This window comes from Clinocottus analis, unplaced genomic scaffold (genome assembly GCF_023055335.1).
Source record: "Clinocottus analis isolate CAN_PGR_092001 unplaced genomic scaffold, fCliAna1.0.p SCAF_14, whole genome shotgun sequence".
Classification (NCBI taxonomy): domain Eukaryota; kingdom Metazoa; phylum Chordata; class Actinopteri; order Perciformes; family Cottidae; genus Clinocottus; species Clinocottus analis.
The window spans coordinates 585,001-600,000 of NW_027175865.1; the positions used below are offsets into that span (position 1 = coordinate 585,001).

At 44.9% G+C, this 15,000-nt stretch overlaps 1 protein-coding gene across 3 annotated transcripts in view; it reads left to right on the forward strand.

Moving 5' to 3' along the window:
• The window catches only part of LOC137784435 (protein MTSS 1-like), a 24,675-nt gene extending 9,901 nt beyond the window's left edge, over window positions 1-14,774 (forward strand). The window contains exons 1-13 of one of the 3 annotated variants that reach the window (XM_068575071.1): window positions 1,593-2,515; window positions 2,742-2,826; window positions 3,420-3,511; window positions 3,752-3,826; window positions 4,284-4,295; window positions 4,439-4,596; window positions 5,223-5,330; window positions 5,472-5,569; window positions 5,657-5,897; window positions 6,506-6,592; window positions 7,777-7,938; window positions 8,045-8,201; window positions 8,667-14,774. In XM_068575071.1, the coding sequence (XP_068431172.1) occupies window positions 2,170-2,515; window positions 2,742-2,826; window positions 3,420-3,511; window positions 3,752-3,826; window positions 4,284-4,295; window positions 4,439-4,596; window positions 5,223-5,330; window positions 5,472-5,569; window positions 5,657-5,897; window positions 6,506-6,592; window positions 7,777-7,938; window positions 8,045-8,201; window positions 8,667-9,307 (2,262 nt within the window). In that variant the 5' untranslated portion in view covers window positions 1,593-2,169 and the 3' untranslated portion in view covers window positions 9,308-14,774. Of the gene's footprint in view, window positions 1-1,592; window positions 2,516-2,741; window positions 2,827-3,419; window positions 3,512-3,751; window positions 3,827-4,283; window positions 4,296-4,438; window positions 4,597-5,222; window positions 5,331-5,471; window positions 5,570-5,656; window positions 5,898-6,505; window positions 6,593-6,899; window positions 7,152-7,776; window positions 7,939-8,044; window positions 8,202-8,666 lie in introns of those variants that run through there. The other 2 variants (XM_068575070.1, XM_068575073.1) reach the window with 2 other exon arrangements.
• Window positions 14,775-15,000: the final 226 nt, after the last annotated feature.

Below are 15,000 nucleotides of genomic sequence, written 5' to 3' on the forward strand. Positions count from 1 at the left end.
GTGTGTGTGTGTGTGTGTTGGATGAGACTCGGCGAGGAAGCGAACGATGCTGCTGATTTCGACACGGTTTAGTTTCTGCATTCCAGTTCCTCTGATCGAAGTGTGTGTGTGTGTGTGTGTGTGTGTGTGTGTGTGTGTGTGTGTGAGCCAGTTGCTCGGTGCTGTTTGCTCAGCTGCTCGTCGTCTCCTCCCGTGAACATCGAGAAGCTGACGAATGTTTTTAAAGTTCAAGTGGAGACGAGAGACGCTTCATTTATTTTATTTAATATTTCACATCGTTGTTTGTCAGATATATTTTGGTTTTGATTGTTTTTGCTTCGACCAATCAAGTGATTTATGACCTTGCTTTAAATTCTGGTTATTTTATATTTTCTATATCTTTTAGACGTGAAACGATTCATTCGTTCATAAAACTCTGTGATGTTGATCCGTCGTCACTGCAGCTTTTTGTCGATAAAGTTTCAATAATAGTAATATTTGACTTTAATCCTCAAATATATTACTTTAATTAACGTGTGTGTGTGTGTGTGTGTGTGTGTGTGTGTGTGTGTTAGACACATAACAACATGAGGCGTGTAAACGCTTTAGATTATTGGAAAGAGATTTAAATGATTTCAAAATAAAAGACCCGACGTTGAGCCTCGACCTTCCACCTGTTCAGACTCCGGTGACCTTTTGACCTTCAGAGTAATGGCCTAATGTCGGCCGTTTTGAGATAAATAATTCAAATGATTCCACCAGATATGTTTCCTGCGGCCACTTCAACGCGTCTCAACGAAACTTTGATTCTGCAGAGTTGTAAAAACACAAAGTGGAGTTCAAAAGATCTGATCGTCCGTCGTGTGCAGCGACGACACGGAGACGTGACGCTGGGAACCGATCCTCCGGTAACGGGAGACGGCTATTTAAAGAATGCTAAGACTGTACTGTAAAGCACACACACACACACACACACACACACACACACACACACACACACACACTCTCTGAAGGCATCCCAACACTGGCATCTCCGGCCTGCTCCCCTCCCTGCTGCTGGTTGGTATTCCAGGACCGTACGACCCCGTCGACCTCCGAGGAGCTTTGAGGAATTCGGTGTCTTCCTCCTCTTCCTCCTCCTCCTCTTCCTCCTCCTCTTCCTCTTCCTCCCTCTTCACCCGTGAGGCTTCGGTTGGTTTCCACTCGTCCTCTCGTGATCATCTTTGTGGTATTTTATCCCTTTTTTCTTTTTTTTAAAAATCACATCTTCTTGAGCAAACACACAAAGCCTGCGAGGTGAAACCGAGGGCGCGAACGCCCTGCGACCACCTGAGCAATCGTGTTATGAACGTGTTATGAATGTGTTATTAACGTGTCATAAGCGTGTTATATCTTTAAAGAGCCGGTCGGGAGCTCGTGTTTATGTGAGACGTGTTGAAGTGGTAAAGTGACCTTGTGGGTGCAGAGAGAGAGAGAGAGAGAGAGAGAGGGAGGGAGGGAGGGAGGGAGAGAGAGAGAGAGAGAGAGAGAGAGAGAGAGAGAGAGAGAGAGAGAGAGAGAGGAAGAGGGAGGGAGAGAGAGAGAGATGATGCAACGCTCAGCAGCTTCATGCAGCTGTCTGAGCAGCAGCTGCTTCCTGCTGTCTGCAGGTCAGCCAATCAGGCGGCAGCTCGCTGTGACATCACACCTTCACGAACACGAACACGCCGTCAGCGTGAGATCACACGAGAACATGGAAATAAACACATCGCCGGATTTTAAGTTTGAAATCAACATGTTTTCTTCTTCTTCTTCTTCTTCTTCTTCTTCTTCTTCTTCATGGTTTTTTCCTGCCCTTCTTTCTTCCTCTTCTCCTCTTCATCATGCTCCAATTCTCAAAAATAGTTCTCCAGTCGTAACGTCCCTGTAGGCCAGAAATACATCCTCCCAGTAAGGCCAGTGGTTTAGTGTGTGTGTGTGTGTGTGTGTGTGTGTGTGTGTGTGTGTGTGTGTGTGTGTGTGTGTGTGTGTGTGTGTGTGCGTGTGTGTGTGTCAACACAAACATGTGTACATTTTAAACAAAGTAAAATCTCAACAATGACAACATCACATTTAATATTTTTGTCTTTTATTAATTCACAAGTTTCCGCCTCGATTCAACAAAACCTATTAACGATAATTAAATTAAATTAAATATGAACTCCGTCTTAAATGATGATTCTCTGCCGGTTTCCTTCTTTTTTAACAGCGGAGGAGAGAGAGAGAGAGAGAGAGAGAGAGAGAGAGAGAGAGAGAGAGAGAGAGAGAGAGAGAGAGAGAGAGAGAGAGAGAGAGAGAGAGAGAGAGAGAGAGAGAGAGAGAGAGAGAGATGTGCAAGAGACAGAGCGAGGAAGAGGAGGAGGACATGTGGAGAGAGGAAGAGGTGTCAGTGGTGCAATGCAGTGCTCACCACCCCAGACACACACACACACACACACACACACACAGACACTTGTGACCGGCCTCGCGGGGCCTTCATGGACATCCTGTAAAGAAGAGCTGCAGAAGACGTCAGATGGTAAATGTAGAAAAACAGACGTGAAGGAGGATGAAGGTGTGTTTGGACTCTGTCGGGTGGAGGAGGGGAGGGGGGGCATCCGGCACCCTCGGGTGCCCGTGGCTCTGCTGCAGTGGCCCCGCCACAGTGTCCTTGAGCAAGGCGACATCTGACCTCTGACCTCGTCTCGTGGACAGGAAGTGGTCAGTTTCTGGGTTCTGACAGAACGTCTGTGTTCTGCTTCCAGGAGGAACCAGAGACATCGGCTCCGCCCTCACCAGGATGTGCATGAGGCACCGCAGCATCGAGGCCAAGCTGAGGCAGTTCTCCATGTGAGTGTGTGTGTGTGCGTGTGTGTGTGTGTGTGTGTGTGTGTGTGTCTGTGTGTGTGTCTGTGTGTGTGTCTGTGTGTGTGTCTGTGTGTGCTCCTCCTCTTCCTCCATCACTCGTTCATTTCGTAGCCTCCTTTTTCTTTCTCCTCTTCCTCCGTGTCTGCTCTTTAGTCCTTTTCCTCCTCTTCCTCTTCATCACCTTCCTCCTCTTCCTCCTCTTCCTCTGCATGAGTCCATTAACTCTTTTAGTTTTATTAAATTAATATTTGGAACGTTCTGATACGTACGCTGAAAGAAAAACTGATTTTACCGTCGTTACTAATTACAGATTAATTAATTCATATTATTTGTATACATTATTTACATTGATAAAATATACATTAATTAATGATACTAATAAAGTTAATAATAGCTATTAATATTATCTGTATATATTATTTATGATTAAAATAAATATTAAGAGTAGTAGTTTTTTGGTCTTTTATTATTATTATTATGTAGCAGATATGGTGGACTTGTGTTTTCAGACGTGTGTGTGTGTGTGTGTGTGTGTGTGTGTGTGTGTGTGTGTGTGTGTGTGTGTGTGTGTGCAGGGTGTTCCTGGACTGTCTGATCAACCCTCTACAGGAACAGACGGAGGAGTGGAAGAGAGTCGCCAACACTCTGGACAAAGACCATGCCAAAGGTACACAACCCGGTGAACACACACGCGCACACACTCACACACACACAGACACACACACACACACACACACACACGGAGACAACAAGTGAAATCAGACACCGTGCGGTTCATACATCATGTATCAAACAAAGAAACATGTCTCTACTGTTTCCTTACAAGCCTCAAACTGTGTGTTCATCTGTGTGTGTGTGTGTGTGTGTGTGTGTGTGTGTGTGTGTGTGTGTGTGTGTGTGTCTGCAGAGTACAAGAAGGCCCGTCAGGAGATCAAGAAGAGATCTTCAGACACTCTGAAGCTGCAGAAGAAAGCAAAGAAAGGTTTGTGATCTCTTTTTGAAATGATTGTGTTTCAATGAGCAGCAGCTTTATTGTGTGTGTGTGTGTGTGTGTGTGTGTGTGTGTGTGTGTGTTTGTCACGGCGGTTTGCTACGCACAACCTCCCGATAAGCCGGCACTAAAAAAATGTAAAAAATAGGTGATTGCGTGAACCGTCTGTCAATCAAACTCTGCTGCTCTTTATATGAGGAAACACACGGCTAAGCCACGCCCCCTCGCCGCCTGATTGGTCCGTCTGTCCGTTCATTTTTTGTAGTATTGCTACTTTTAAGCTCTGAGTACTTTCTCCATGTACTAATACCATGTTTTTTTTTTCATTTCCTCCCTCCTCATCCTGCGATGTCCCATCATGCACTGCTCCCTCCTCATCCTGCGATGTCCCATCATGCACTGCTCCCTCCTCATCCTGCGATGTCCCATCATGCACTGCTCTGTCCAGCGGATGTATTCGGTAGGTCGCCTTCTTTTTTCTTTAGCGCTCGACATCCACAACTACACAACGTAAAAGGAACAACACAACCATCATCAACGTGTGTGCGTGTGTGTGTGTGTGTGTGTGTGTGTGTGTGTGTGTGTGTGTGTGTGTGTGTGCAGGCCGTGGGGACCTGCAGCCCCAGCTGGACTCGGCGCTGCAGGAAGTCAGTGATAAGTTCTTCCTGCTGGAGGAGACGGAGAAGCAGGCGGTGAGGAGGTCGCTGGTGGAGGAGAGGAGCCGCTTCTGCTGCTTCGTGTCCATGCTGAAGCCCGTCGTGGTCAGTTCATGTGTTCATGTTCATGTGTTCATGCTGAAGCCCGTCGTGGTCAGTTCATGTGTTCATGTTCATGTGTTCATGCTGAAGCCCGTTGTGGTCAGTTCATGTGTTCATGTTCATGCATCTAGGTGTTAGTGCGTTCATGTCTTCATGAGTTCATGTGTTCATGCGCCCATGTGTCAATGTGCTCATGCGTTTGTTGAGTTCATGTTTTCATGTGTTCATGTTTATGTGTTCATGATCGGTAGATAATTACTTTATTTACATGCACTCATGTATTCATGTGTCCATGTGTTCATGTGTATTCATGCGTTCATATGTTCATGTGTGCTCATGTGTTCATGTTTGTGTTCATGTATTCATGTGCTCATGTGTTCATGTATATATGTGTTCATGTGCTCATGTGTTCATGTATTTATGTGCTGATGTGTATTTATGTGTTGATGAGTTCATGTATTCATGTTCTCATGTGTTCATGTTTATGTATTCGTGCACTCATATGTTTATATGTTCATGCTCTCATGTGTTCACGCGCTTATATGTTCATGCTCTCATGTATTCATGCTCTCATGTATTCATGCACTCAGGTTTTCATGCGTTCATGTGTTCATGTGTTCATGTGTCAGGAGGAGGAGATGTCCATGCTCGGGGAGATCACTCACCTGCAGACTCTGACCGACGACCTGAAGGCTCTGACCATGGACCCTCACAAGCTGCCGGCCTCCAGCGAGCAGGTACACACACACACACACAAACGCACGCACACACACACACACACACACACACACACACACACACACACACACACACACACACACACACACACACACACACACACACACACTCCTCCCTGAGCCCTCCTCGTGTCCCCGCAGGTGATCGTGGACCTGAAGGGCTCAGAGAGCACCTGGACCTACCAGACTCCGCCCTCGTCGCCGAGCACCACCGTATCCAGGAAGTCCAGCATGTGCAGGTTGGTGCTCTGCTGCCCCCCGGTGGCCACCGGTGGACCTGCAGCTCTGCCTCCAGACCTAACATGCGACATGTCCTCCCCCTGCAGCAGCCTGAACAGCGTGAACAGCAGTGACTCTCGCTCCAGCGGCTCCCACTGCCACTCCCCCACCGCTCACTTCCGCTACCGCGCCTCTTCGTCCTCGTCTTCCTCGGTGCTGCCCCAGCAGCCCCCCCGCCTCTCCTCCATCTCCTCCCACGACTCTGGCTTCATCTCCCAGGACGCCTTCCAGTTCAACCAGTCCACCCAGTCCAAGTCGCCCTCTCCCATGCCACCGGAGAGCGCCCAGGTAAGAGAGAGAGAGTGTGTGTGTGAGGGTGTGTGTGTGTGTGTGTGTGTGTGAGGGTGTGTGTGTGTCTGTGTGTGTTCACTGAGCACAAAAAAACAGGTTGCAGAAAATCAGTTATTCTTATTATTATATTTCAGCAAAACAAGTTTTTTTAAAGGGACCCTGGTGCTCAGGAGGCACTACCACCTTCATCCACAGGGGGCGCCAGAATCAACACAACACGTTGGTTTTCGTAGCTTTAAAGTCTCGTGACACACATGTGGAAAGAATGATGCGTCTGACTGTATATTATTTATGATGTGTGTTGTGTGCTTCACCTTTAGCTCCTCCTCCCTCCTGCTGAAGCCGCTTCCTGTCTTTTCTTCTTCTTCTTCGTTTTCTTTGTTTGTTCTGTCGCTTTACTTTCACTTTGCTGAGATTCTGTTGCTTTTTTATTGACTAACATGTTCGCTCCTCTGCTCTTCTTCTGTCTGTTTATCTCTGCGCTGCTGGCTCTGTGTGTGTGTGTGTGTGTGTGTGTGCGCGTGTGTGTGTGTGTCTGTGTGTGCGTGTGTGTGTGTCTGTGTGTGTGTGTCTGTGTGTGTGTGCTTTGCATGGCTCCGCTGCAGTCGTGTGTCTCCCCTTTATCTGAGGAGCCTTCCTCTTCCTCATCTTCCTCACCCTCACACAACGAGCCCCAATCTGGGCTGCAACAGGTGAACATCTACACGTGAACACACACACACACACACACACACACAGACACACACACACACACACACACACACACACACACACATATTTCTGAATAATTAAAAGCTTCAATAAAGCACATGTTGGTATTTTATCCTTGATCCTAAAACCCGGGGGTCCAAGGCTCTGTGAAGGCCAGGTGCATGCTGGGTAGTGGAGAATAAAACAGAGACAAATATGGCCGAGCTCCTCCTCCCTCAAGTTTTCACATCGTCAGTCGTCACATCTTTCATTTATTTATTCTTTTCTCCTTCATCCGCTCGCCATCAGTTGTCAGTCGGTCTCGAGCTCCCCGGCGCCCTCTGTCTGCACGGAGCGGCACTGCAGCCGCCGGACCCCCACCTCCACCTCCACCTCCACCCTCCATACTTCACCTCCTCCTCCTCCTCACCCATCTCCTCGCCCTCCTATTCGTGCGTTTCCCCCACGTGGGCGTGGCCTCGCTCGGGCTCCGGCCAATCGGGAGAGGCCCCGCCCCTCGGCCCCGGAGCGACCTCGCCGTCCAGAGTCCCGTCCTGGAAGGTTTGATCCTCCTGTCCTCTTCCTTCTCCTCTTTTTTTATCCTGCTCCTGTCTTCCACTCTTTCATTTTATGAGTTCTTCTTTTCTAACCCCACCCTAACCCTTTTGTCTGGAAATTTAAAGTCACACTAAAAGATGATGTAAATATTTAAAAGTCTTATACTTTAATATGTATGTTATATATTATTATATACTGAAAACTATAATTGATATCCAAAATGTCCAACATCCGACAAATCTTAATTTTATTGTGTTGTTTCTAAAAAAAAGTAAATATAAATTACAAATTCACAACAAAAGTAACTCCAATAATATATTTTTAAAAATTATATATATTTATTAACATGCAAAAATATACATGAATTAAAAGAAAAATGTAGATAAAAATAAAATAAATGTAATATATATATATATATATATATATATATATATATATATATATATATATATATATATAAATACATGTAAATATGTAATATATAAATACAATAAAAATATATATAAATGGACAAATATGTGAATAAATTAAAATATATTATAATAATAATAATAATAATAATAAATACATAAATGCGTGTGTAATGATTTAATAAAGAACAAACCAGGAAGTGTCCCTCTCTGCGTAGGACTGGGCTAAACCAGGACCGTATGAGCAGTCGATGGTCCAGACCCTGAAGAGGAACCGGAGAGACACTACAGATCCCAGCAGCCACCAGGGCGCCGACGTCCCCGCGAGGGGGGAGGAGCCTCAGGGGCTGAAGGGAAACCACTCTGTGACATCACACAAGGTCAGAGGGCTTTTGTGTCACATGACTTGGTAAAACAAGTAGTCGACACACTCCAGGTGTGTTTGGGGTCGAGTTCGAGATTGAAAGACTACGTTGAACCCTGCAGGAGGACCGCGAGACCCACGAGGAGCTGGCCCGCGCGCTGGCCCGAGGCCTCCGCCTCGACATCACCGGGTCCAGCAGAGACTCCCTGCAGGGGTCCAGCGGCTACAGCAGCCAGACACACACACCCTGCTGCTCAGAGGACACCATACCCTCACAAGGTACACACACACACAGACACACACACACACCCTGCTGCTCAGAGGACACTATGCCCTCACAAGGTACACACACACACACACACACCCTGCTGCTCAGAGGACACCATACCCTCACAAGGTACACACACACTTCTATATACACACACACACACCCTGCTGCTTAGAGGACACCATACCCTCACAAGGTACACACACACACATCTATACACACACACCCTGCTGCTCAGAGGACACTATGCCCTCACAAGGTACACACACACACACACACACACACATCTATATACACACACACACCCTGCTGCTCAGAGGACACCATGCCCTCACAAGGTATACACACACACAAACTTTAGCACACACATACACACATTTTGAAGAGTTTTTCCTCTTCAGAGACGATGACAAGTCATTTTGCGTCCAGACGTGTGACGGGCTTGTTGTTGTTGTTGTTGTTATTGTCGCCTCCAGTGTCGGACTGCGACTACTACTCCGTGGGAGCGGACCACGACGGGGATCCCCAGCAGGACTTTGACAAGTCGTCCACCATCCCGAGGAACAGCGACATCACTCAGTCCTACCGCCGCATGTTCCAGTCCAAGCGCCCGGCCTCCACCGCCGGGCTGCCCTGCAACCCCTCGGCCGTCGTCACCCCGGGGGTCGCCACCATCCGGCGGACGCCGTCCTCCAAGCCCAACCTGCGCCGGCCCTCCGGACTCGGCCTGGGCCCCATACCCATCAAGCCCCCCATGATCCCGGTGAAGACCCCCACCGTGCCGGAGCACCCGGGTTTCCCCGGCAGGGCGGCGTCCGAGGACGGGAACGCGACGGCCCGAAGCCCGCTGAGCCCCGCGACCACGCCGAGAGCCGCTGGCCCGTGGGAGACCCGAGGGCGCCCGAGCGAGGGGTCGGACCCCCCGACCCCGCCGCCGCAGCCCGGTGGCGGTGGCGGTGGCGGCCGGCCGGCAGCGGAGTGGGAGCGCCAGCCCCTCCCGGAACTCCTGGAGGAGTCGGAATACGTCGAGGTGGAGGATTTTCTGGTGGCCATCCGACGAGGCGTCAGGCTCAAGAGGACGTCGACCAATGACCGGTCGGCGCCGTGCATTTACTGAGACGGGAAAATGGGCGTCAGTTTTCGACTTGAGCCATTTTGCGTCCCCATGGGCATATATGCTCTCGGAAAGGGACGCAAAATGGGTATCAACAAGTTAACGCGAATGGGAGGTATGCCGAGGTTGCCCAGGGACTCTGATCAGGGATCAGTTTAGGAATTAGCAAACAGACCTTCTGCAGTGATATTTGATCGGGGAGTTAATGGCAAAAATCACCGTAAAAGTCGGGTTACGAGCCGCTCCTACCTTCAATGGGTGTTCCCACTGTAGCAAGCTAGCACTGCTGCTAGCTCCCCGCTAGCTGCTGCTGCTACAACCCGCATACCCGCTGTCCGAGTCGGGCGTCGAGCCGGGGCTGGTCCCGCTACCTTCAGTGGTTGTCGGTCAGCTACCAGGGAGTTAGTGGTGCAGCGCTAGCTAGCTAAAGCGGGGAGCTAGCATGGAAGGAGGTGGCTGCTCGTAACCTGACTTTTACGGTACACAATTTCAACAACAACCAGGTCAAAAGAACAAACTTTCAAGCACTCTCGCCTTTTCTTTTTGACCAAGGAGAAGTTGTTGAAATTCGGGAGGACAACCCCTTCGTTTGCACGCACACACGGTTTGAAAATCTCTTTTCTGAACTGATCCAGACTCAAAAAGGGAAAAACGATCAAAACTGATGCGAGTAAGAAGAAGAAGAAGTTGTTGTCTGGGTTTAGAATTCATCCAACAGCAGATTTAGACCTCAATCGACTTGTTGATACCACGAATTTGAAGCACTTGACCCTTTAACTCTTTGTTGAAAAACCCGCTGGATCTTCGCTCTCGAGCGGCTCGAGGTTTCTGCCGGCGCTGATCCGAGATCAGCCGCACTGGGCAACTTCAGCGAGGACGTCCTCGTCTTTATCGAAAAAAACACAAAAGTTGTAGCAGCGACTTCTTAAACGACACGTTGGGTAAAAATGTTAACGTTCTATTGGAAGGAAATGACAAAAGATGAAAATTTAAGAAAATTCTGGAAGGATTGACGGGAGTATTTTCAAAAAAGATCAAATCATTAATTGTATGTACATATTTATATTTTGACGTGTTTGTACGTTTTGTTTGTCACGCGTTTCTTTTCACATCTCCTTGGTCTCCCATTTACACTAAAAGGTGCCAAAAGCCCTAAAAAGGCTGAATTTAACTTAAATATTCTCTATTTAATTGAAATTATGCTGGATTTTTATAATTGTTTTTTTTCCTGTAAAAAAAACAACTAAAACATAAATGGGGTGTTGGACAGAGAATAAAGAGTATTTGTATATGTTAGCATATTAAAGATTATTAACACTGCATATGGTAGATTAACCTGCATGTTCTTTTTGCCCCAGTATAAACAAACATTTTGGCTTTTTAAATTAGATTTACAAGTGCGTAACATCCCAGCAGTGGATCATAAAAAGCCGCAGATGCCGACAAGGTGCCAGATTAAATCTTCTGTCCGTTCCTCCAATCAAATCTGAGATGCTGTCAGAATTTATTTACCTTTTTTTCTTGCAATTTGCATTTAATTCCTGTCCAAAAACTCAAAATCCTCAGACGGAGACGGACGTGATGGGACTTTGTCGGCCTCCAGGTTTTCTTTAAATCCACCGGCTGTGTCGTGAGCAGACGCCTCCGAGTCCGCGGTCGCGACGGAGGTCGTCACCACAGGTTTCCGTGTTACTACTTAGCATTAGTAATTGGAGTAATGTGGATTCCGTGTGTTGGTCTGTTTGTAGTGAAGCCAGTGTGCCGGTGGTGAGCTGTACTTAGTTGGCACAGATGGAAACGGATCGAGGCCTTCGGTATCGGGACGCCGTGCCGAAATGTGTCATTTAAACGTATTTTAAACCGATGAATTTGGACGTTTTCTGGACTGGACAAATTACAAAGTACGCGCCTCCGAAAATGAAGATCCAGGGAACTGTTGGTTCCAGCGTGAAGTGTACAGTTTTATTCGGAAACAGAACCGCTTTACTAGTCTGGGATCTGGCTTTGCTTTAGTCCTAAACTATCTGTGCTTACTAGCCATCAAACACCAACCGTCCGGATTTTGGAGCGATTCTTCAGGTGGTTTTAAACACTCCGGCGGCCATGTTGGAGGTCGTTAGCTCAGAGCGTGATTACTCTCCTAAAAATGATTTTGGTACCCAATTTGTACCCCACATGTGCAAACGATGTCAAAACATGCTAGATTTTCAATGATAATGCAATAAATTTGTGCCTGAAATCTGCCAGAGGAGCGCTAGTTTACGTTAGCCGATAGCAGCGCCGTCCTGCTTTGCTCAATAACGGAGCTAACCGCTAACGTACGGAGGTCGCATTGCATTGTGATACGTTCAAGCTTCATTCAATAAAAAAAGGAAAAAAATTGGCAAAATTTAGCTTCTGTCGAGAAACATTAACTTATTTTATGTTGCTGTAAAAACGCGTATTGTAAACTGTTGTATTTATTTGAGGTATTCGCGAGGGAACAGCTAACAGCTAACGGCTAACAGCTAACAGCTCTGTACTCAAGTTCAGCTATTGGAATCTGTATTGGGAAGAAAAATTAGAAGATCTCAAATGTTTTGCTACCTCATTATTACCTAAAATATCAACATACACCGGTAAATTAAATGAATCAATCTCAGTAGAATTATAATTTTACTTCTTTATATTTATCTGACGGCTTTAGTTGGACGTTACATTTGCAAATACATATTAATAAATTAATATTCAACTGATAAATAGTCAGTAATTGTTATTTCACACCAAATAATTCAGTGCATTGAAAATCATCCTCAAGTAAAAGTGTATTTTTACACAGTGTTGTCTGCTCGTTAGCTAAACACAAATAGTTTGTTAAATTATATATTTTAGCAGAAGCGAGCAACAAATCCAGTTCATGAGACTGAAACGTTTCTGCACCTCCGTTGACCTCCATCATGGCGCCAGGACTTTTAGCGCGAAACCGACTGAAAATCCTCCGTTAGCTAAACGGTCGCGAGCGCAACACTAGCGTAACCGGCCGTGCACTGATATTCATGTACAACCGCGACAAATATATATTTATCGGCCTGTAATAGCTTGTAATCAATAAATGTCAAATAGCCCGAGGAGCCGGTTGTTTGCGGGTAACTAGCGTCAACGAGCCGAAATAGACGAAACTTTCCCCGTTAGAATAATTACTGTTAATAGCGTCATCGCAAGGTCACTTTTATTATTATCCATTTTTTAAATGTTTTCAGACATTTTGTTTTTGTGGCTTTTACACGTTTCTAAACTCCCACACGTCCCGTTGAGCATATGAAACATATTAACAAATATATTTAATATGCATGTTGTCTTTTTTTCTTTCTTTTTTTTAGAGATTGAATAGTCAGCTTTTTTCTTTCTTCTACTGGAACTATTTGTTTTGTCTTCGGTTGTTCTGCTTCTTCAGGAGCAGAATGTGTTTTAGATGCCACAAGCTCAGTGTTTCCCCTGCAGGGATCAATAATCAATAATGTTTCATATTTTGTGCCACAGCAGTTTGACTGAAGCCTTTTTCTTTTTTTTACTCTGTTTTTTATTCATTTCTTTTACCTCAGGTTACCGAATACAATCATGTAGCTGATGCGATGACAAGCATATGAAGCTGACTGTTGGAGCCTGTGTGTGTGTGTGTGTGTGTGTGCGTGTGCGTGTGCGTGTGTGTGTGTCTACATTTAGCCTTTACTTTTGAGACAAGTTGCCAAATCTCTTACAGTACATGTTAAAACGTTTATTTTATTGTATTTTATTCTCTCTAGAAAGAGCTGAATCTGAATTAAATTGTCCTCCGATGATTAATAATTAAAAAACATTCATGAAATGACACATGAAAAAATAATTGGCCCGCCATTTTATGTAAAATACGACCTTTCAGTCACTCAGCTACTCACGATACTTCTACTTACGATACTTCTACTCACGATACTTCTACTTACGATACTTCTACTTACGACACTTTCACTTACGACACTTTCACTTACGACACTTCTACTTACGACACTTCTACTTACGACACTTCTACTCACGATACTTCTACTTACGACATTTCTACTTACGACACTTTTACTTACGACACTTCTACTTACGATACTTCTACTTACGACACTTTCACTTACGACACTTCTACTTACGACACTTCTACTTACGACACTTTCACTTACGACACTTCTACTTACGACACTTCTACTCACGACACTTTCACTTACGACACTTCTACTTACGACACTTCTACTTACGACACTTTCACTTACGACACTTCTACTTACGACACTTCTACTTACGACACTTTCACTTACGATACTTCTACTTACGACACTTCTACTTACGATACTTCTACTTACGACATTTCTACTTACGATACTTCTACTTACGACATTTCTACTTACGACACTTCTACTTACGACACTTCTACTTACGATACTTCTACTTACGACACTTCTACTTACGACACTTTTACTTACGACACTTTTACTTACGATACTTCTACTTACGACATTTCTACTTACGACACTTCTACTTACATTATAGCTAAAATAAGATACTTTCTTCTTTCTGAAGATTCCGTCAGATTGTCTTTCTCTCTGCGATGGTTTTTAAAAAGCCAACCATCAAAAGGATCTGCGAGCGGTGTCGACCATCAGGGGTCAAATCAAAAGCTTTTATTTTGATTTCATTTATTTCCCCGACAAATATGAAGTGGCAGACGGGATTATGGGGAAGCGTTTGGGATTAAAACACAGTATTAATGCTCAAGAACCAAAACTCAGTATAGTGTGTGCACACGATGTTCTTTATTGCTGGAACATTTAAAAACAGGAAACCAATAATTGATCGATAAATCAGATACAACATAACTGCGTGTGTTAAGAATAATCAAATATTCTTTGACGGGGAAAGAAATTATGAATGAAGTCTTAATTTAAGCATAATTGTTTTTTTTTGGGTACTAATTTGGACGATGGAAACATTTTAAATGGAGTAATAATCACAGCTCGGCTGCATTATGATGATGGTCAACGTGTTGTTTGTTGAGTTTGTGTACAAATAAAGTTTCCATTGTTTTATTTTAATTTTTAACAAAACAGCACATGAATGTAAAAACACCGTTAACCGACTCGGTGACATTTCCCACCGGCCTTGAACGCATCGTGAAGACATTTTTCAATCTCATTTCAGTCAAATTTGCTGATCTGATAATGAAATGTCACTGAATCAGGTTTCAGCCTGAAGCAGGTCGACGTCTAAAGACTTCATTACCCAGAAGGCATCAGAATAATCTATTGCTACACACACACACACACACACACACTCCTGTCATGGCAACATGTTTTGTTTCTTGTGTTTCTTTCTGGCTCTGAGCATCCTGTATTATGTCAAATGTTCCTATTTTCTATGTAAACCGGCTGTTTTGGCTAAATAATAAAATCGTAGCATACGATGTGCATCTGATGACGAAGACGCTGCTTTTTATTTCATGATGACGAAGACGCTGGTTTGTATTTTATATTCAAGCACACAAAAACAATTCAAATACTTTTATCAAAAATAGGAAATATTTCTTTAATTGCAAGCTTGGGATTTTCAAAATAAATGTTCCACAGCTCCAGATTTCAGTCAAATTAATCTGTTTTAAATAAATATTTAATATTCTAATAGAAGTTGAGAGAGAAAAA